General features: G+C 53.9%; 2 protein-coding genes across 10 annotated transcripts in view; both read left to right on the top strand.

Moving 5' to 3' along the window:
- Positions 1–9,546, top strand: part of LOC109319854 — a 37,700-nt gene extending 28,154 nt beyond the window's left edge. For 6 of the 7 annotated variants that reach the window (XM_019549659.1, XM_019549657.1, XM_019549658.1 and 3 more), the window contains 8 exons: positions 979–1,059; positions 2,079–2,165; positions 3,060–3,151; positions 3,950–4,035; positions 5,183–5,249; positions 5,713–5,852; positions 7,846–7,995; positions 8,804–9,546. In XM_019549659.1, the coding sequence (XP_019405204.1) occupies positions 979–1,059; positions 2,079–2,165; positions 3,060–3,151; positions 3,950–4,035; positions 5,183–5,249; positions 5,713–5,852; positions 7,846–7,995; positions 8,804–9,036 (936 nt within the window). In that variant the 3' untranslated portion in view covers positions 9,037–9,546. The remainder of the gene's footprint in view (positions 1–978; positions 1,060–2,078; positions 2,166–3,059; positions 3,152–3,949; positions 4,036–5,182; positions 5,250–5,712; positions 5,853–7,845; positions 7,996–8,803) is intronic. The other variant, XM_019549656.1, reaches the window with a different exon arrangement.
- A 3,089-nt stretch (positions 9,547–12,635) lies between these two features.
- The window catches only part of SLC29A1 (solute carrier family 29 member 1 (Augustine blood group)), a 55,103-nt gene continuing 46,463 nt past the window's right edge, over positions 12,636–21,275 (top strand). The window contains exons 1-2 of one of the 3 annotated variants that reach the window (XM_019549648.1): positions 12,636–12,650; positions 16,543–16,663. The gene's annotated coding sequence lies outside the window, so the exon portion shown is untranslated. Of the gene's footprint in view, positions 12,651–13,548; positions 13,629–16,542; positions 16,664–21,275 lie in introns of those variants that run through there. The other 2 variants (XM_019549647.1, XM_019549650.1) reach the window with 2 other exon arrangements.

Here is a 21,275-nt window from a genome sequence, read left to right as displayed (position 1 = left end):
ATGCCACAGTCCCCTGGGGCGGCAAGACAGGCTAGGAGCTTCTTCCAATTCATTCCACCCCAAAATTGGTCACTCTTGAGTAGCACATGGGGCTTGCGTGGCTAGCACCTTCCCATCTGCATCAGGGATCTACCTCAAATTGTACTTGCAACCACCAGTGGGTGGGGAAATCAAATCCTTTGGTATCCTAAGCACAGGCACCTGTCCCTAGAGCTCCCTGAGTAACTGTTAGCTGTGAGTCTACAGCCAGCTTCAGGGGACAAGATCCTGGTCTGTGAGCAGCACATTGCAAACAGCTTGTGTAGGTACAGCCATATGTTTGCCTTGTGGGAGTACCTGCTACAGGTGTGTTATAATGTGAAGATGTGCTGAGGTAGATGCCTGTTGCCTCTGCAGATCTGAAGGCACAATGTGCCCTCCAGTGGCTTGGCCCACAGAGAGGAGAAAAAAGTGGTGGCTTCCAGCTGCAGGAGGTCTTTCCCGGCTCCCAGAAAAGTGCACTCTGTTTGTGCCACTGGAAGATTCAGGTTCACCATCTGTGTAGCCATTGCATCTGCAGGAGGGTGAGTTCCTGGGCCTTCCAGAGCATAAAAGCACATGCAGGTCTTCCTGCTAATTCCCTGAAGGAATATGGTCTCTCTTGCTGTAGCTGCTAGTGTGTCACATGGCAGGGCTTTGATTAACTCGAGTCTTCAGGGTCTAGAAAATAACATAGAGCTAATGGGTCAGGATACAAAATCCTGGAAAGGTGGCAGGAGGACAGTATATGGTCCTATTAGAAAGCATATGGCTCTGCTTTTATCTGTTCTCTGTCACAGATCTTGACTATGCCAGGACATGGCCCCAGGCTCCCCTTTGTCATTGCAAACTTGAGGTTGTCCTGTTGAGAGACAGGAGATCTCAGCCACTCCTGGCCTGTGGCTGCCAAAGAACCCAGTGGCACCAGTGCCACTTTGATCATTATCTGTCTCTTTGCAGACTCCCCCCGGTAAGATGGAGTTTCAGATGATGGAAGGAGCACTGGAGAGGAAGCATGTGCTGCAGACAGGAGGCAAAAAGGTACAGTAGGAGCAGCTCCACCTTCTCAGCAGGCCCTGGCTTGCAGACCTCCAGCATTGTACACAGGTTGCTTGGGGCAGCCAGAAATACAGCCTGCAGGCAGGCTGCAAGGTGCTGATGCCCAAGTACTTCCGTTGGCTTCTCTTGGAGATGCTGGGTGCTCAGCACACAGTGCATGATCTCAGGGGAAGCTTTTTTTTTGTTTTGTTTTGTTTTTTGTTTTTTGCACCGGTCCGGGAGGCACTGCAATACCAGGTCAATGCATGGAGTGGATGGAGCACACTCCGGTTCCACCACCCAATACCAAAAAGAATCTGCTCAATATAAACCTCCTATGGAGGACATATCAGCGGGCCAAAAGCCCCTTGCTGTCCCCTAGCTGCCTGCAGTCTCAGCCCAGCAGGCACATGACCTAAGGGCCTTCCAGATGACAGTGATTTCTGTTTCCCAAGCCATGGCCCATAGATTAATCTCAGAGACATCAGCTCTACACAGACATGTGCTGCCTCTCTCTCTCACACCCTATGACCTGGTCTGTCCTCAGGAACTGCCCTCAGGCATGCACCAGGGCATAGCTACATCTACACTGGCCCCTTAATGCAGACAGGGCCAAACTATGCTTTGCCCTACCCTGGGGGAAGGAGGTGTCTTTCCCTGAGGTGAGCAGCCCAGGTTTGCTTCTCTCTGCCTGGGGCCCCATCCTGTTTCTGCTGCAACCTGAGGCATCAGCAGTGCATGCACATGGCTCCTGGGGAAGCAACTAGTAGAACCTTGGGCCAATCCTTTTGGGCACTGTTTAGGAAGGGATATCCCTGGAGCTGGGTGGTTGTCCCTCTCTGGTTTCCTGACCCATTGAACCGGCCCTCTATAGGACTGCCTCACTGAAAAGCACCCACATTTCTGCTAACCCAGCAGAGCAGGGGCAGCATCTCCACCTTGTGATGCCTCTGGGACTCAGGGTGGAGCCTCCATGCTGGCCTTGCCTACTTAACTATTTGCTTCTGCTTGCGGTCTTGTAGGCAAACTGTCGCACCTGGAATCTGTTCCACACTGTGCTGATGAGGCAGACACTGTGCTTCTACCAGGACAGAAAGGACACTCTTAAGGTATATCCAGGAAATCCTCCCTGGCAGACACAGGGCAGACCTCTGGTCTGTTGGTGGGGACAAAGGGGTGTCTGGTACTTGGAGCAGGGAGCATAGGAGTCCGGACTCCTGGGTTATGTTCTTGGCAGTAGGGGTGGAAAGGGAACAGGGGGAGTCAGTGGTTGGAGACTGGGGGGATTGGTGGGCATTGGAATTCCTGGGTGCTGCCACATGCTGAGACCATGGGCATGGGCAAGTGCCTTCTCTTCCCTGTGTGCTCTGGTGTCCCTGCCCTGCTGCAGCCCAGGACTAGAAGGACTGTCAGAAGAGTGTGAGCTGTATTAATGGACATGTGGAGGTGCTTTCAAAAGGACTGGCAGGCAGCAGGGCTGGGCCACCTGAGAACTGATCTCCTGCTTCCCAGCTAGCACAAAGGGCTGAGATCTGGGGCTGTGGGGTGGAGAGACCAGCTTGGGAGGGTGCTCCAGGGAGATGTCTGGGGCTGGGAGGATTTGAGTCACTACCAAGATTATTCCTGCAGCAGCAGGACAAAGTCTTCTCCCCAGTGCCCTCTCCTGCTGCTTGTCAACCACCCTGGGGCTAGTGCTGAGAGTGCTTTGCTTGGGCACTGGACTGCTGTGAGCAGTGTCCCTCACTGTTGAATGTCCCCATCTCTGCAGCATTGCTGCTGACCCACCTTATCATCTGTCCTATGTAACTGAGGGTATAGCAGGCACTGCTTTGTGCCAGGCAGCGCCCCTTTATGGCAGATCATAGGGATAACAGCTAGGGACTACAGACCAGGGATGGGTGCTAGCTGGGAGTCTCCAGTGTGAGAACCCCCGCTAGACATGGGGGAAACAGCCCATCAAGCTGCAGAGACCTCACTCTCCTTTTTGGTCCTCTGTGCTGCAGAGCTCTGTGGTGGCCCTGCCCCTGAACTTGTCAGGAGCACACTGCACCCAGGACATGGAGTATACAAAAAAGACCAACTGCTTCAGGCTACAGTGAGTAACCAGAACAGGGCAGTTCCCCAGAGCTTCTTACAGGATGGGCATTCCCATTGTTGCAGCACCCCTTGTTGGCAGAGGCCAGGCTTGGAGCAGCTTTAAGGTTTCTGTGCCTTAGAGACTGTGGAGCTTGCAGATCATGCAAGGTCATTCAGCAGGCAGCTTAGTTGAAGCGCCAGCTGCTGAGCCATGGGGACCAAGCTCAGATGCCTTTGTCCTGAGTCACACAGCATAGTTTCTCAACCTGTGGTACGCATACCCCTGGGGGTACACGAGACACAGGCAGGGGATATGTGGGTATCCCAACACTCTCTCTCTGTCTCGCCTTCTTTTCCTCTCAAAACTATGGCAAAATTTAAATTCCCCAGTAATAATTTGGCGTTCAGCCCTCCAAGCTTTGGGCAACATCACCTCTAGCCCAGGTACATACTTGAGATGTGCACCCCTGGTGTAAAAGGTGGCAACCGTACCCACACCAGATCAGATATCTGTCGTATCACGGCCTTATATACACTGCCTTTCTTCCAACATATAGCACACATTAGCCTGCAAATATAAAATCCCCTGGAAAATTAAGTGTTGGTGTACTTATTAAAATTTTCAGAAATCGGGGGGTACTTGCTACTTAAAAGGTTGAGAAACCCTGGCATAGAGTGTGTGAAATCAGGGTTGGGGTGGGGATGATCCTGTCCCTCTCTCCCTTTGGCACCCAGGCTCCTGGGAAGTGGGGTGGCAGGAACCATTGTGTCTGCAGCCCACATCATTATTCCTACTGACTCGCTGTTGTCCCCCCAGGCTGCGGGATGGCTCCGAGTACCTCCTGAGAGCTCCATCCCAACCTCTCATGAATGAGTGGGTCTCCAAACTGCAGCAGAACTCAGGTGAGGCATGCTGTGACCACCAGCAGGACATGAGATGATGAAGGGATGGAGCTAGGGTGGCTACTGAGCACCCCAGAATACAGAAGATCCCCTGGGGGGGCGTACACCCCTGACTCCCTCAGCCAATCAGCAGTGAGGGTTGGGGCCACTGGGCCCCAATCAGCAAGTGAGGGGGCCACAAAAAAAAGGGAGCCTGGGGCTGGAATGGCGGGGGGCTGCAGACTGGACGAAGGAAGACCAGCAGAGCTGTGTGTGGGGCACCCACACTGCACCTTCATTCCCTCATTTTCCCCACACCAGCTGTTCCCTATTATAGTCTGTTCACACCTAGTATTATGAGACAGGGCAGTAGTATGCATGTGACTTCTGTACAAGATGACAGCTTGTCCTGGGCAGCTGCAGCTCTTTGATGAGGAAGAGTTGAAGGCTTAATTTTTAACCACACATGTGCTGGTCTAAATCAAAAAGTGACACCACTGGAGTCAGTGCATTCCCACTAGTCTAAAAATGATGTAAAGGAGTCGGGCCCCCACCCTTTCCAGCGAGAGACCCGTTGTCTCTCACTGCACGGAGCCTAGAGGCCCCATCCTGGCCTTCAGCCATTGCTGTCCCATACACTAAGGTCCTTGCACCAACATGATGATTAAACAAGGGCAGGGGGCTCAGATATGGTGACAAAATGGCTGGCAGGCATGAGGGTGCATCAGTGAGATTCAAGAGTGAAAGGCTTCAAGGAGCCAGCCCTGAGCCTGTGTGGGCCCCTCAGCCTGGTTGTCTCCATTGGATATAAAGGGATATGAAACACCCGTTTGTTCAGGACCTTTCCTCCTCTTACTGTGGGTGATGTCTGAGAAACAGTGAATTCCCCCCAAGCACCACCTGCCCCCCCACCCCATGCACACTCCAGGTCAAGTAGCAGAAGGCAGTTTCCAGACTCCTTGTAGTGCCATACTCCAGACCCAACTGTTTTGCTTTGTGCAGACAGTCACATACGGGCTGCTCTGGCTGCACCTGTCAGAGCTGACCTTAGGGCCCCTGCTCCCCTTCGCTCTTCAGGGGCACTGAGGACCCCTGGGTGCTCTCTGCAACCACTGGAGTTTGACCCTTTGCCAGCTACTTTAGCAACCAGTTTCTGCTTTGCCCACAGGTTTCCCCGAAGTGGATTATTTCCAGGCAGCCGTGCAGCCTGCAGAGGGGACCAGCTCCCCAATCAGGTGAGTAGCAGGATGCCTCAGGCAGTTGCTGAGCTGGTAGAGGCTAAGCCCGAGTGTTCAGAGCCAGCCAGGCCAGGTCTGGGCTGTGTGGCTGGAGAGTGCTGTGCTGACCCTACAGCGCCATTCAGGCAGTATCTCTAACTTCTCCATTTCCTGCTGGTTTATTGCTCCCCCTCTCTGGGGTCTGCAGCTCCTCCCAGTGGAGGCTCTCTTCTCTGGTCACCAAGGTCATCTCTTAATCATTTTACCAATAAATAAGCCCCTAATAAATAAGCTGCTAATGAAGCCAAATCACTACAGCACACACAAATTTTCTCCTGCACTGGGAACCCCATGGTAGAGTCCCTGTCCAAGCTGGCACAGATGGAGCCTGTGAGTGAGGTTTCCCGGGCCTGAGGTGAGCAGATCTTCTCTGCAGGTGAGTGACGAAATCTGTCTCTCCACCACTTCTTTTCATATCCAGCAGCTCCCACCTCCAGGGCCACCATCAGCCTGTTACAGCCAAGAGCCAAGAGATCACGCTGCTGCCCAGATCAAGTGCCAGGATGCACCTGCCTTTTGGGAATCAGGAGGACCTACAGGACTCTACAGCATTACTGGCTGGTGAGCATGTGCAGCTGCTTCTTAGTGCTCTGGCCCATGAGACATCTGTGCCTCAAGTGCTTCAGTCTCCCTCACTCCCTCCGTTGGAGCAGGGCCTCTCACCTTGCTCTGCTGCATCCAGGGTAGATGAATCCACAATAGACCCCTGGTGGAACCACAGGTCCCAGCATCTCGCATCCTGTGTGCCTGTCAGGCTCATTCTCAGTTGGGACAAATGTTAAGCAATTTGCTAGTGAATCCAGCCATTTGGGGATGGGAGGGGGAGAGAGAGCGCTAGGAGCACAGGCAAGCAGAAGTCTCCTATGCCCTCTGTTTAGCTGAAGATACACAGTGGAATTGCCCAAGCTGGCAATTCCAGGCCCCAAAATAACCTTCCCCTCCCTCACCCCTGCTCCTGTGGGAAATTCCTAGGATGAGCACAAGTGGCCAAGACCTCCAGCTTGTCTAGAAGACTGTCAGTACTGCCATGCCCCTGGCACTGTACTGTGGCATGGTGGAAAGTGTTGATGAAGAGGGGAGTATGCTCCTACCAAGCCAAGCAGAGGCCCTCCTGGGCTCTATACTGCCTTAGAGGGGAAGCCCCTATACCCACCCCACTCCCTACAGCACCCGAACGCTAGGCTTGCCTCCGTCCATCATACTGGTCTGTCCCAGCAGTAACTGAGCCAAAACCAGCCAGTTTTCCCTCTCACAAACCTCAAGCAGCCTTGGCTCACTGCTGCTGAGGGATGATGGATTGATCCTGGTGGGAAAGAACAGGCCCTAAGGGTGACCCTGGAACCCCCTAGGACCACCCTAATTCTGCCTGTACTCCAGGTCCTCCATATACTCCCCTTTGATCTCACCAGCCATGCCTTGATGTTCTTTCTATCTTGTTCGGGAGGCTGTCCCTGAGTCCTTGCTCAGTTGAAACTGCTCATGCCCTGCTGACACTACTTAAACTTGGTGGTCACCACTCTAATTGTGGTCTCCAGTGCCCCCCCTCACCCCGACACACTCATGCCTTAAAGGTGTCATTCTGTTGTCATCCATCTTCCTGTACAGACTTCAGGCCTTTTGGCCTTAGCCGGCTAGTTACTCTGACCGTAGACTTCTAACCATGGCCCACTTACTCTGGCCCAGCTTCTCAGCCTCAGTATCTTCCCCCTCTCTCTCTCTCTCTCTCTCGGGATCAGGTTCTGGCCCCCTTGGCCTCAGCCCATTTCTGTCTTGCCCCTAGTCCTGGCAGGGCCAAACCTGGAGTACCTGTCAAGCACTTGTACATAGCCTTCTAACCATCCCTACAATCACAAGTCAGTCCTCCAGTTTAAAATGCAACACAAACATAAGCAAACTGCTTCTAACAACACCCCCAAAGCCCCTCTGGGCCACCACACTGCTTTCAAAGCCACCTCTCCACTCACTGGTTCTCTTAGACTTGGGAGTACCTGACCTGGCTTGCAGCTCCTGCTCCTTTCCTGCCCGAGCTAGCAGGAGCTCTTCTCCTCATAGACTTCAAGGCCACACTGACTCCTCTATCTCAGGAACCCAGGCTTATGTCCCCTGAGCCTCTCCTCTTCTAGTCAGATGTTCTCCTGACTGACCGCAGGTGTGTTTTTCAGCTGGTTCTCTGGCTTAGCCATGGTTCTTCTGCTGCTGCCTATCCAGGGCTGTGCCCTACTGTCTTACTAGCTAACCATGCAGTAGGCACTTGCAACCTATCGGTCCCTGGGTGCCTATTCTTCTGCAGCTAGCCCATGTTCAGCTGCTTGCTCCTACCTGTAAATCTGCCTGCTGTAGTAAGAGAAGCCTCTAGCTCCCTGTTCCACCTGGGTCCCAGAAATTGAAAGGGGCACTCCCACTACCATCCTCAGTCTGCTGGGATGTCCCAGGGCTCATCAGGATGGTGGTGATGTAGAAGTTGTGCCAGAACAGCCTGCTCCTAAGCCCTTGTCCATCTGTCGATCTGTCTATCTTGCCTACATGAGCTCCTTTCTTGTTTTTCCCTTGCTAGGAGATAGTCAGAGAGCCAACAGCCAGATGACAGGGCACAGGCGGTTCCAGTGGTCACCTACAGGATCTCCAAGGTCACAGGATGCCAACTGCCAGGAGGAAGACTATGCCCTCGTAACCAACAAGAGGAGGTCCTACTCATTCACCTCAGGTACACAGTGTGGGAAGAACAGGACTGGGAGCTCTGGCCCTATGTCTCTGGTGTGCTCTCCATTGCAACTTGTGAGTCTCTGGTTCCCTGTTGGCAGTGCAGACCCACCTTCCCGGGGGGTTGCATATGCAAAGGGTGCTGAACAGAGAAGGTGAGAGTTTTGATTGGCTGGCTGTGCCTGGATGCTACCCATGAATGGTGCTCTACTTAGGGATGGTAGGGATGGGCTGAGATCCAGGCCTCTGGGAATCCCAGCAGGCACCCTGATCTGGAAGGGGTTTTGCCCAAGGCTGGGAATGTGACTCGCTTTTGATTGAACTCATTCTGAGGTGGGAACAGGGTGAATACCTGTTACACAGCATGACTTAGAGGATCCATTCACCATGCTGTGAAGTAGCTGAGCTGCTATGGCTGGCTGCTAGATGTTGGCTGGTCTCCTGTGCCTAAATGCAGCATCATTATTGCAGCTAAACCCCTGGCTTTCCTGGGGATGTGAGACCTTGCTATTCAAGGTCACAATTCCATTGCTGATGGCTACCACCAGATGGCACCAACACCCTTCGCCTGTCATGAAAACACCTGCGATAGAGAGGAGGCTGCTCAAGGCAGCTTGTGAGACTGCCCCCAAAATAAACTGCAACACTCTTATCCCAGTCCTGGACAGTCCCCTGTGCACAGCACCACTTTGGAGCTGGCACCATGGCAGTGACTGACCCCCTGTGCCCCTTTCTTGGGCGCCCCTGTTGGTTCAGTGAGGTTGATGTTCCTGTGGGAAGTAGCAACCCACCCAGTGCTCTGTCTCTTTCAGCCACCTACCAGAAGATCATGCCAGTGTCAGTACCCAAGGAGCCTTTGGAGCCTGGGAGCAGCTATTCCATTACGCTGTACATCGGGGAGCAGGCCACGCCCAGGGCTCGCTGTCACTCCTTTGTGGCTATGCCAGGGAGCCCCCGGGATGTGCTAGTGGAGAGGGGCCAGGGTACCCCCCCTCGCCCCAAGAACAAGTCTGTCTTCAAGAAGTTCTTCGGGAAGAAAGAATGAGCCCAGGACAGGGGAACGCAGGCCAGAACTTGCCCGTGTTTCTTCCTGCTGGGCCTGCCAGCTTGTGAACAGGAGCCTTCCTCACAGGAACTCGCCAAGCACCCGCTCACTGTAGGCACCAAACCCACAGGGCTTGCTAGCTCCCTACCCCCAGGGCTGGTGAGAGTGCAGAGGCAGAGGTCTCTGCACTGATGGGCTCTGCTTACACCGCCTCAGCGGAAAGCTGCACCTCACTTCCCCACAGGAGCAGCTACTGGGAAGGCACGCTAAGCAGGCACTGAGCATGGCGGGTTGTAGGGGGGGATGCCCTGCTGTCTTTTTCAGGCCCTTCTCTTGGAGCATGTAGGGTCAGGTCTCTGTGTGACACTGGAGCTGATGGAGCCAGAGAGACTCTACCTTGTGCATAGGGTACCCGGCAGCCTGTTCCCCAAGCACCCCAGTGCACCCACAGTGCAGGGCAGAGTGTGGGGAAGAGTGGGATTATTTTTATTAAAGGCACACAGAACAATCTTGAAGTCTCTTCATCCAGCTTATGTCTGTGCAGGGGGTTGGACTCGGCGACCCTTGAGGTCTCTTCTAACCTTATGATTCTGTGACTCCTTCCCTTGCTGCCACCAGGGCCTGTGCCACCTGGGACAGGAGAGCTGCCCTGGGCTCTGAGTGTTGTTCCATAGGGTTAGGCAGAAGAAGGGGTTGCTTGGGATGGGATTCTCCTGGCTCCATCCTGGGGAAGCCTACCCCGGTCAGGGATGGCAGGGGCTTGGGGCTTTCATCTTGGGGCTCTCACCCTTCTCACTAAGAGGCTTTGGCTCAAAGTGCTCCTCATGCATCACAGATGGTCGCTTAGAACTGAGCCACCAAGCTAGGGACTATGGTAGAGGTCACCAGACCCTTCTTCTCTTGGGAGCAGGTAGGAGCTGCCTGCTCAAAGGCCCTTCAGAGGGAACACAGCCTTGAAAAGAGTCTGCCAAGTTCCTGCCCTGCCCTGTGTGCCCCCAGCCCTTGCTGGGGAAGGGGCTGTGGCCCAGGCCTGGCTCATTTCATGCAGAGGAACTGAGGCCAGAGGCAGCTCCTGCTTTTCACTCATCCACCTCCCAGACAGGGGAAATACCGTGACCATGATGGTGGCATGGGAAGTTCCCTGACCAAGGTAATACAATTAAAATGGCATTATGTAGTGGAGGGTTGCACCCTTGTCTGCTTGCAGACAGGACTTCCTATGAGACCGTCATACTTAACTTCCCACCGGCTATCTTCCAGTGGGAGGGTCTCGGCTACACACCGACTTTATGGAAATGGGAGACTCCTCCCTAGGTTGCTCCTGCAGCCATATGGCTGAAGGCAAGCGAAACTTGGGGGCATCCTAACCCCAAGTCTCCAGGTTTGGGCCTGCACGTAGGATCCCTGCCAAAAGATTTGGAAGCATCTGAAGCCCCAGGTGGGGGTGGAGGATGCTTGCTGGTAGCAGGGCCACATATGGTTCTTGAATAACTCACAGATTTGGAATTGATTTGGCTTGAGACATGAAAAATTTTTCCTAAAAAAAAATCCACCTCCCAGACAGACCCTAGGTGGGGGGCTGTCTGAGGGGCCAGTAGCACTCTGCATCTCAGTGTATTCACATGTTTTGCACTGAATTCAGTGGGCTGCACTGGTTTCTAGTGACTCTTAATCCCACCAGAGCTGAGCAGGGTCCAAGGGGTGTTAGTAGGCTTCATGGGCTGCCATGCAGAATGCATAGGCATCAAACAGGGATGGAGGACGGCTGCTCTAGGGCAACAGTGAGAAACATCACAGTAACTGACTGTCTCCAGTCAGTACTGGGACTCCAAACCCCACTCTCCCACACCCTACTCCAGTTTCCTTGTTGAAGTTCAGCCAGAATTGGATTTACAGTGCTTTCAAATCCCTGGGAATGCCCTGGTACTAAGCAGACACAGGGTGTCTGAGGACCTGGAGGTTGGTACTTGTGGTTAGAGGCAGACCCTGCTGACGTGGAAGTTCATATCTGCCCTAGTTCCCATTGTCCTGCAGCGCCATGGCCATTAGCCCCTTGCTCCCTGGAGCACAGGGCCAGGCGAGGAGGCAACCATGTTGTACTAGCGTGCAGTGCTGCAGCAAGGACTGAGGTAGATCTGGGCCTGTTAGATTTCTGGGGCATCTGGTTTTTGGCACATTTCCCAAAGGGGATAGATAAGCAAGTGAACTGCAGCTTCCCACAAGTGAGTAGGTGCAACTTTAGGGAACACAGTACAAGAAGGCCACTGGACGCTGGGCCCTCTGCAAACAGCTAGGTAGGCCATTCCTATCCAGCCCTCACCTGGCAGTAAGGGTGATCCTTTCTTACTGTTCTCTTGTTCCTCTCTGTGTTGAAAAAGGGCTGACCTCTGCCCAGTTTTCAGGGACATGGCCCAAGACCCCAGCCAAAACTAGTACTGGGCTGCACTAGTTTCCAGTGATCCCACCAGAGCTGAGCAGAGTCTAAGGGGTGCTAGTAGGCTTCCTGGGCCACCTTACTGGCAGCCATAGCCAACAAGCTGTGGGCAGACTGGGCTTTAGAGACCAGGCTGTCCTCTTCCCCAGGAAAAAACATGAGACACTTTGGCAGGAGCTTGAGTCCTAGTGCCTGGGCTGTGCCAGTCTGAGTCTAGAAGGTTTCAGTTTTCAGGGCTCAGCCTGGCACCCCTGGTGTGACATCCCTGACCTTTCAGGGTGCAGGGAGGCTACATCTCAGCCCAGGGTTGACCCTGCTATACCCCACTTTCTTCCCCTCCCCTGTGGGCTCTGACTCTGCTGGGTCCTAGGCCAGTTTGCTTGCTTTGTTTCTCTCCATAACCAAGGTAAATAGTGCATCTAAGCTGCTTTAATGGGAGCAGGGCAGCAGAGACAGCTTCTCATCCTGCAGAAGGCACCTTGCTGCCCCCAGGCATGAGGAAGGGGTTGGGAGGAAGAAGAGGAAGAAGCTGACATGAGGAGCTCTAGGCCTTCATCTCAACTGCACAAGACAGCTGGTCAGTAGTGACCCAGCATCATCCTGTGCTTGCCCAGGAGCCAAGATGAGGGACACAGTGAGTCCAAGACAACCCTTCTCATCCCACAATCCTCTGCACAGCGGACAGGGTCTCAGCACACCGGACAGCCAGCGAGAGTTGCGGGTGACTCAGCAGCAGCAGCCAGCAGCAGCAGCAGCAGCATGAGCACAGGGGGGTGCAGTGCCACAGTGGGTACCAGAGAGGGGTGGGAGCATGGGGCTCTCTCCGCTCTGGCCCTTCACTGACCCTGCTGTCCTGCTCAAGAATTACCTGGAGGCCCTGCCCATTTGCCATCACTCGGATCCCCTGCCCTCGCCTCCCAAGGCCTGGCACTTGGACTCAGCTGTGCTGAGAACTGCTGACAAATCTTCCTTGAACTTTCTCTGGAAGAATCACTTCCTGCCCCACTAATCCGTCTGTGCAGCAGCCTCCACCTGCTGAGCCAGCAGGGGCCCTGCCGAGCTAGTCTCAGCCGGCAGCAAGACTAGGAAATCAGCTCGACAGCACAGAGCAGGGGAGAGCTGAGCTCACCTGCAAGCAGCCCCACATCCAGCCACACTGGGGCAAGGAGATCCCCCTCCTGTGAGTACCCCTGTACTCCTACCAAAGAGAAATTGGGTCAGGCAGAGAAATGGGGAGGTGACAGCATCAGCGGCACCTCAGCCCTGAAGCAATGGACATGTGGGATGGAGACAGACAAGGGAGTGGGGGCAGAGCTGTGAGCTTTGTGAGACAGGATGCCACAGCTTGCACACCCTGCTCTGGAGCCAGCATGCATGCTCTCCTAGTGGGAACATGGCCTCTTGGGGTTGGGGCAACTCCAGGCTTGGAGACCTCCAGCCAAAGAGCTGCTCTGAGCGCCCGGGGGACTGACCAGCTGCCTGCCTCCACCCCAGGTAAGAGCTCTGAGCTGAGTGCTGCAGCCGCCCAGCCTAGCATTTGGGCTGGGCTCTGCAATATGGGGAAGTGAAAAGGCTCCCAGGGAACAGAGGATCATGAGCAGCACAATCAGGGTGAGTGGCTGCTCTGATCTGCCTCCTGCTCCCAGGGCATCCCTGGCCTTTCCAAGCAAAGCATTGCACCCCAAAGACTCCTACCCTGCTGCCACCGCCTGGCTCTGGCCTGTGGCCCTGCAGGGTTTGGCCTGGCTCAAGAGATGCTTTCTAGCATAGCAGTCAGCTCCTCCCAGACAGGGCTAGGGCTGCAATGCTGCTGGGAAACAAGGATAGACACATGGAGCTAGGCCTCTGGCCTCTGGTTCTGGGTCCGCAGCACTGTGCTCTGTCGCCCTTCCGGTTGGAGGAGCCTGGGCAGAGCTGCATGGGAGGTGAGCCCAGGACAGGGATAGCAGAGGCAAGCAAGGCCTAGGGTGATCACTGTCCTTGGCAGGGGGGCAAAGGTTGCCCAGCACCTGCCTGCAGTGCCAAGTCTTGGGATTAGGTGAGCACTAGGACCTGACGAGCTCCCTGCAGGCTCTGTGGGCTGATCCTAACACCAGCTGAAGCAGCCAGCCTGAGATCAGGTTAGGAGACAGCGCTGAAGCCAGCTGCAGGGAAACATGTAAGCAACCGCGACTACGCCCCACGCTAGCCCCCCCAACCCCAGGCTGAGTCTCCCACCTGGCGGGAAGGGTTCTTCTCCCTGCAGGTTTCCCAGGGGGTGGGGGAAGAGCGCATGGAGGGCATGGGGTGCCAGCCCATACATGCAGGGAAATCCTGCTGAAGTCAGCACAGCTGGTTCTGCCCCAGGGAGCCCCTGACACCAGGGCAAAGGCAGGTCACCATGGCTGTGGATCACTCCACTTGTCACCCCTGTGAACCAGCTGCTGTAAGCAGGGTCCAGCTCATGGGCAGTGTGTGAAGTTACTCTCCGTTCCCTGCCAAGCCTCTTGCCTTGGGGCTAAGCGAGCAGAATTAGCCAAATCCATGCTTAGACATCCCTTAGATCCACCAGGTCATCCCAAGGGCACGTTTAGCTCCCCCCAGCCCCAGGCCTTAATGAACAGATCTACAGCCTCCCTCCTTCTTGCCCCAGCCAGTCAGATGCTGTGCAATTATCTTGCTGCATGGAACCCAGGACTGGTGTCCAGCATGGCAGGTTTCCCACTCACCCTCCCCAGAGCCCTCTCCTATTGCTCACTGCAGCCCCCTGGCTCTGGCATCCTGTTCTTATCTGGCCAATGTGATCCAGCCCCATCAGACTGTCCCCACACTCCAGATCTGCACCCACAGGGTGCTTATGTCTAAGCCTCTCACCTTCGGCCGTCCAATTTTGTACTTTCTCCCCACGGCTCCCTCTGTTTATAGCCTGCCCTTCTGGGTCCAGTTCAGCTCCCCTCCTTCACAGCTTGCTTCTCCCATGTCATGCCAAATGTGCTTAGACTCAGCCCATGTGCCCCTACCTCCTCCCTGCTTGGGATGCCTGGCAATGCCTGACTCTTCTCTGCTATTCTGGCAGGGTGAGCTCCAGGCTGGGATGGCATGGCCAATGCAGCCTGCGACTGACAGGCAGGCTCAGACAAAATGTGTTGTGCCCTCCTCAGTGTGTGCATCAGGGAGATCGTGCAGGTAGAGCAGAGTTCACAGTCTATGTTCTCCACCCGTGCCCCAAAGCCGCCTTCTTGCCAGGTGTCCCTGCCTCTTCACATTGTAGCTTTGGCCGGCACTCTTGTTAAAGGGCTTGCACAGTGTGAATTGCACAGCATCACTGAAGTGGGCTAGACAATTCTGTTGCATGTCCCCTCCTCCCTTTCCTGTGCCACAGAGGCCATGATGCATTGGGCAGGGGCTGGGCAAGGGGGATCTGCATCAGGGGTCAGAATCAGGAAACGGCAGAGTAAGGGGGTCAGAGAGGCCAGGACAGGGGCTATAAGCAGGGTGGTTTGCCTACAGAAGTACAGGGCTGTAGTTTACAGTGTGATTCACTGAGTAGAGTAGAGCATTGGGAGCAAGGATTCCTGGGTTCTGCTCAGACTGGCTATGTGCCCCAGGCCAAGTTACTGCCCTATCTCCTTCTCTGGAAAATTAGATCCCCCGAACTCCGGAGTAGAGCAGATTGTGAGGCTAAATTCCTTGTTTGGGAAGCTTTTAGACCCCCAAGGTGCTGCATCTAGGGAGAAGGAACTTGCAACACACCTATAGGCTGGGGGACTCCCTTCTCAACAACACAGTGCCTGAAAGAGCTCTTGGAGTCATTGCTGACTCCAGGATGGACATGAGCTGCCAATGCAAGGAAGTGGTCAGCAAGGCTAACTCCACCTTGTCATGCATCTACAGTTGCATCACAAGCAGGTGCAGGGAGGTGATCCTCTCCCTCTATGTGGCGCTGGTCAGGCTGCAGTTGGAGTACTGCATCCAGTTCTGGGAGATGCACTTCAAGAGGGATGTGGACAACATGGAGAGAGTCCAGTGGAGGGCCACTCGTATGGTCGGGGCAGCAGGCCAGGCCCTATGAAGATAGACTAAAGGGCCTGAATCTATTCAGCCTCCACAAGAGAAGGCTGAGAGGGGTTCTGGTGGCCATCTATAAACTCACTGGGGGGACCAGTGCAAAATAGGTGAGGCTCTGTTACCCTGGGCACCACCTGGGATAACAAGGAATAATGGCCACAGATTGATTGAGAGCAGGTTCAGGTTTGATATCAGGAGGCATTACTTTACGGTTAGGGCTGCCAGGCTCTGGAATGGGCTACCAAGGGAGATGGGGCTCTCTTCTACCTTGGGGGTCTTCAAGAGGAGGTTGGATAGATATCTGGCTGGGTATTATGATTCCAGCACTCGTTCCCGCCCAGGGCAGGGATCAGACTTGATAATCTGTTCAGGTCCCTTCCGACCCTAGAAACTATGAAATAATTTGGGCAGTGCTGGAGTACTGCCATGCCTGCTAACAGTCAGGTCCCTGTACCACAAATTGCATTGCGCTGAGAACTGTGTAGCTAAAAATGGGATCCTCTGGCTGCTGCCAGGGTGAGCTGATGATGCATCTAAAGGCAAGAGGCAACAAGTGAGCGTAGCAAAGAGGGGAGGGGGAATGTGGGGCAGCAGCGAGGAGAGCTGCCTGCCCTAGAGCTGAGCTCCCTTTACAGGTGATGGTTCAAGCCCAGGCCAGTCCATGAGACTGCCAGGAACAGCAAGCAGGCCCAGGCCTTACTGGACAGCAGCTCTGCTGAGAAATGTATCTTCCCAGGTAGCTGCTAGCACTGTGGGTTGGAGTGGCCATCCTGCTCCACAGTCAGGGTTGTCACAGAGGGGCAGAGCGTGAACCATGGTGTGACAGATACTGTCTGGGCCCAAATGGCATGTAGTTCCTGTTTGCTGGCAGGGAGCAGGTCAGGGAGCCAGCTGCACCTGGTGAGGGGACCAGATCCTGTGCTGAGCCTGAGTAACCTCTGCTCAAAGGCAGCCAGCCCACAGAACCAAGTAGGGGCAGTTTCTCACACTCAGTCACTTCCCTTCAGCTCCTTCTGCTTCCTCAGATGTGCAACCTGACTGACTCACTTCCTCAAGGCAGCACATAGTCAGCTGATCAAGCAGCAGTTCTCTGGGGACAGTTGTCTGCTGAGAACGGATGCCAGTGCCGGGAGTGAGCACTGTATGGTAAAGTCCTGGGATGGCATTTGGAGCCCCTGCTTCCCTTGCAAGGTGTCTAATCTGACAGTCCCATGGGGAGACTTCTTCTTTCTTTGGCCTGGAGTGTTTTGTCTTCTAGGCAGCAGGGAAAGGAAAGGGGGCTGAGAGCTGCTTCTCAACACAAAACTATACTTCAGCTGACTCACCCAAGGTACAGGAAGAGTGGCTGAGGTGTCTCAGTGGCTCCACAGGCTTGAGTTTGAGCCCTGCTCTGGCTCTAGGCAAAAAGTCACCCCCAGCTGACCCAAAGGTAGATAGGTTCCTGGTCATTGAGACTGGGGAGTCAAGGTGAGGCCAGATGCGATGCCACCCACATCATTGCCCACTGTACCATTGGTTTCACAGGATCTGGCATGCTTTCATGATGTTAATCCAATGAGCTGCTAGGCCTGGGAGCACCTTTGACACCAAGGTCACACAGCCAGGGAACAAAACCCAGGGAGCCTGTCTGACTCCCTGTTATGTGCTCTAATCATTGTAGGTGATGCTTCCTCACAGAGCAGGCAGTAGAGTCCTGACCTTCAGCCCTGCCAAGCCAGCTTTCCTGTTTGGGAGCAATCATTAAAAAAGCTCTAGGAGCTGAGCGGGGGGAGATGTCTAGCCCCAGGAGCTGTGATCCTAGTATGTGTTTGCTTCTCTCCTCAGCAGAGAGATTCACTGGTTTAACTCATCTCTGTAAGGGACCCAGTATTAGAATGAAAATCTCATACTGACTTCTGTGTGCACTCTCTGCCCCGCAGACACCACAAATGCCATACCTTGAGGGTCACGCAAAGTGAAAGGCTGCCATACCTCTTCAAACAGCCTTACCTTCCAAACCTTCTGCTTTTAAACCTCACTGGCCATGCCCACAACCCCAGACTGCCCCACTCAACGCTCAGGCCCAGTATCCCCCTGCCCCCTCCATTTCCCCCAACACTTGGCTTCATGAGCCAGTGAAGAAGCAGAACCAAATGGACACAGCCTCTGAACTGCTCTTGCTCTTTGCGATCCTTGCTTCAGGAATCTTTCCTGGCGCACTCCCCAGGGGACTGAAGCAGGGTCCAAAGGGGTTAGCTTTCATGCTTGGCAGGGGACAGGTCCCTGCTGCTGCCCCACCATGTCCCCAGGAGGGATTAGCACTGTGCACAACATTTATGTGTCCTCCCACCCCAGCACTTAGCATTCTTGTGCTCTCAGCTCTATACATTAAGCCATCAAGGCATGTAAATCTATAAGCCCCCTAATCCATTTCCCATGTGCCTCATGTGTTAGTCTGATCCTCAATTGGGGAACAGCACAGGACGACTCCTGCTTTCAGCGCGCTATGAGGCTCCCTGATTTCTCTCTCCAGCTGTTGCAAGGAGGAAACCCCACTGCCTGTGGTGGTACCTGGAGGGAGCCCTGAATGCCTTCCTTTTCCACCACCTGAGGAAAGCATTGGTTGAGCCCTGGGTGTGCAGGTTAGCAGGGAAGGTGCTCTCCTGGCATCTCTGCAGCTCAGAACTGGGATTGGTGTAACCTTGCAGAGAAGGAGCCAGTATTGCAGCCAACCTGCAGCTGCCTGGGATTTTACAGTTGTCTCTGATCTGCTCCTCATGGCTGCTCAGGGCTTCACAGCAGTACAAGATTGGAGCATGTGAATCTCCATCCTCCAGCAGTGGGAGAGAAGTCCCTTTAGCTGCTTGCAGTACGCAGCTCATGGCAGCCAGCTGAGGGTCAGATCAACTCAAAGGTGCCCCTAAGTCTTGTGGGCCCTAAGGCCAGCCTGAATGAGCAGGTCATTGCTATATTTGAAATGCGCTCCTCTTCTTTCCACTCTTTCTGCTGTGCTTTGCCCCCAGCCTCAGCCCCAGTAATTGTCACATGCAGAGAGCTGCTAGTGGGAATCAAACCTCTTGACTCCTCAAGCAACACAAGCAAAGGGAGCCACATACTAGCTAGGAATAAGTAATAGGCTGTTACAAACACTCAGTCCAGCCTCCAGGGAAGGTACTTCACACATACTAAAGGCACGTCCAACACAGGCATCTTACATTGTAACCCCTGCTAGTGTTATGGCAGGGGGCTGTTCTGTGGGCCATTGGTGATGGGCTGCTTGTTTCAGCTCTCCTCAAGAGGCAGCAGGAGACTCCTAGGGTAGTACAGAGATGGCCCCTCACTAGGCCTTCCTCAGGGTCTCCAGAGGCCCTGTTATTGGTCTTGATAAGAGTACTGGGCCTTTTCTTCCTCTACAGTTTAGTACCTGGTACAAGTGCCCAGTGGCTTGTAAATTCCTGGTCTTTGCTCAGCCATTGAAGGAATAAGTATTTCCCCCCATAAAGCCCAGCTTCCCAGGATGCCTGCACTGGGGAATCTGCTTGCTCTTAACTCATGGTTCTCCAGCACGTTAATCCAGAACTTTTTTTAAATTAAAATATATCTATCTATCTATATATATATTTAGGCATATAGATATATCCTCTGTCATAGACTTCCATCGCACCTTTTCTTTTTAAAACCACCTTAAGAAACCTGTGCACCAGTTACAATAACTGTACCCACTCCCCTATGCCCACGCGCACCCTCTGTAGCTTCCACTTCTGATGATCGTGTTGTTGTCCTCACTGCCTTCAGGTCCAGACCTGGCTGTTTGTGAGGGTTTGGAGTAGTCATGGGATAGTCTGTGAAAAATACCCACTGACCTTCTAGGGAGCATTCCTGTTAGAGGGTGTGAGCAAAATATGCAGGATTTTCTGGCCTGGACCTGTGGTCCCTAGTGTGTAGGAAGATACCCACCACAGTCCCCTTAACCATGTGCCCCAACCTTGCTCTCATGAACTACCTTGCCTCAGGCAGGAGGAAGGCCCAGGGGTATAACTTCAGCGTGTAAGGGCCCTGGCCCTGGCGTTTCTCACTGCAAGGACAGAGCTGTCACTGCTTGCTAGGCAACTGATTGCATGGAGGCTGCTGTGAGAGCTAAGTCACAACCGCAGCTCACAATCTGCAAAGTCAGCATGTGGCAGCTTGGTAACAAAGGAGCAAAATGCTGCTAGGGAGGGAGAGTGCCTCCTCCCTAGGGGCCCCACAGCAAAGTCTGGGAGACTCTTGCAATAAAAGCAGTGTTTCCTTCTTACCAGGAACGGAGATAAGGCCATTTCTAGCCTTGGCCCAGAAGGAGTGGTTGGCAGTACCTTATGACTGCATGTCATCTGGGTGTACCTTAACTCAATGCAAAATCTGGTGCCAGCCACGGAGAGGTTTATCTCACCTGGTGTACCTGGCTGGTGCCCCACAACGGAGAGGTTTATCTCACCTGGTGCACCTGACTGGTGCCCCACAATGTACAGTTCCTCCCTCAGGGTTTCTGGGTGCAGCTGAGAGTGCTGGCATTGGCCTGTAAAGCCCTAGAGGGCCTTCTACCTGCCAGACTGCCTTGCTCCCCATACCATGCTTCTGCTATTGCATAAAGTGGAGGTGCCCAATGTAAAATAGGAAGGACAGCTGGCAGGGCATGTTTATGAGGCCCCACGGGCTTACAAACACCCTGTGACTCAAAATAGCCCTTCTTTAGACCTCGAGAACTCACCGCAAGGCTTGTCTTTGCTGGGGAGGAGCTGGGTGGAGGGGGAAGTGAGGAAGATTTGAGTGATCCTTGAAATAAAAATGGGCTTACTTCAGGGTTTGTTCAATAATTGTTATGTCATGAGTTCACCCTGCCCTGCCTGTACTATGTTATCATTATATAACACCGTAAGATGAGTGCTTAGGAGCACGTGAATACGTACCTGGGAGGTGTGGCAATTATATCAGAAATCGCTTGGAAAAGCTGGTATCTTGGGGAGCACAAACCTGGCAGGGAATGGTCCCAGCCTTTGGGAAGTGGTAAGTAAGAGCGCAACAACCTCTAAGGTCTAAAGAGAGACTGCATCTACTGAAGTGTGATGCAGCTGAACTGCAGTTCCCAAACATGGGTTAAGTATTGGCTTCACCAGCTCAGATAAGCTGGAAACATTCACAGGAGAGAAGTGTTCAGGCCAGCTTGGGAGCTCAGAGAAGTTCTCCAAGCTACTGTTTCAGGCAGTGTGCATACTCAGGCAGACAGCATTGTACGAATTACACTCAGTCCATGTCTGGAACATTTTTCTCACAACTGCTGGGGCTAGACACTTGATCTCTTTCAAACGATGGGTCTGCAGCAAGAGGTAAGCTCCCCACAGTCTCCAGGGCTGCAGCACCAACAGCAAGTGGTTACAGCTTCAGAGCGACTGTTTTTCAGTGTTGGCTGACTTGCTCCATTGATGTAGCAGGCAGGACCCTGCGCCTCAGCAGCAAATGGGTGTGGGCGTAAGAGCTCCACTCACTGCCACCACCCCCTTGGAACTAGCTCTGCATGTGGTACAAGAGCAGGCCAGGTATTCCCAGCAGTGAAGCAGACAAGCGAGACCTAAAGCTGATGGGTTGAAATGTGAGAACCTATTGTTTCAAAAGCAGGCAGCCCAGGGAATGGGCTTCATGGGAACCCAGGAACTCAGCCCAGCTCCCCTCCCCCTGATATTTTCCATGCCAGCATTTAGGGTGGCAAAGCGTGGGCTGGGATGCACTGAGGTGACAAATCCTG

Source organism: Crocodylus porosus, unplaced genomic scaffold, assembly GCF_001723895.1.
Source record: "Crocodylus porosus isolate Cpor-Errol unplaced genomic scaffold, CroPor_comp1, whole genome shotgun sequence".
In the NCBI taxonomy this organism is placed as follows: Eukaryota; Metazoa; Chordata; order Crocodylia; family Crocodylidae; genus Crocodylus; species Crocodylus porosus.
Note: the sequence above shows the minus strand (reverse complement) of the source record. Positions and strands in the feature narration are given on the sequence as shown.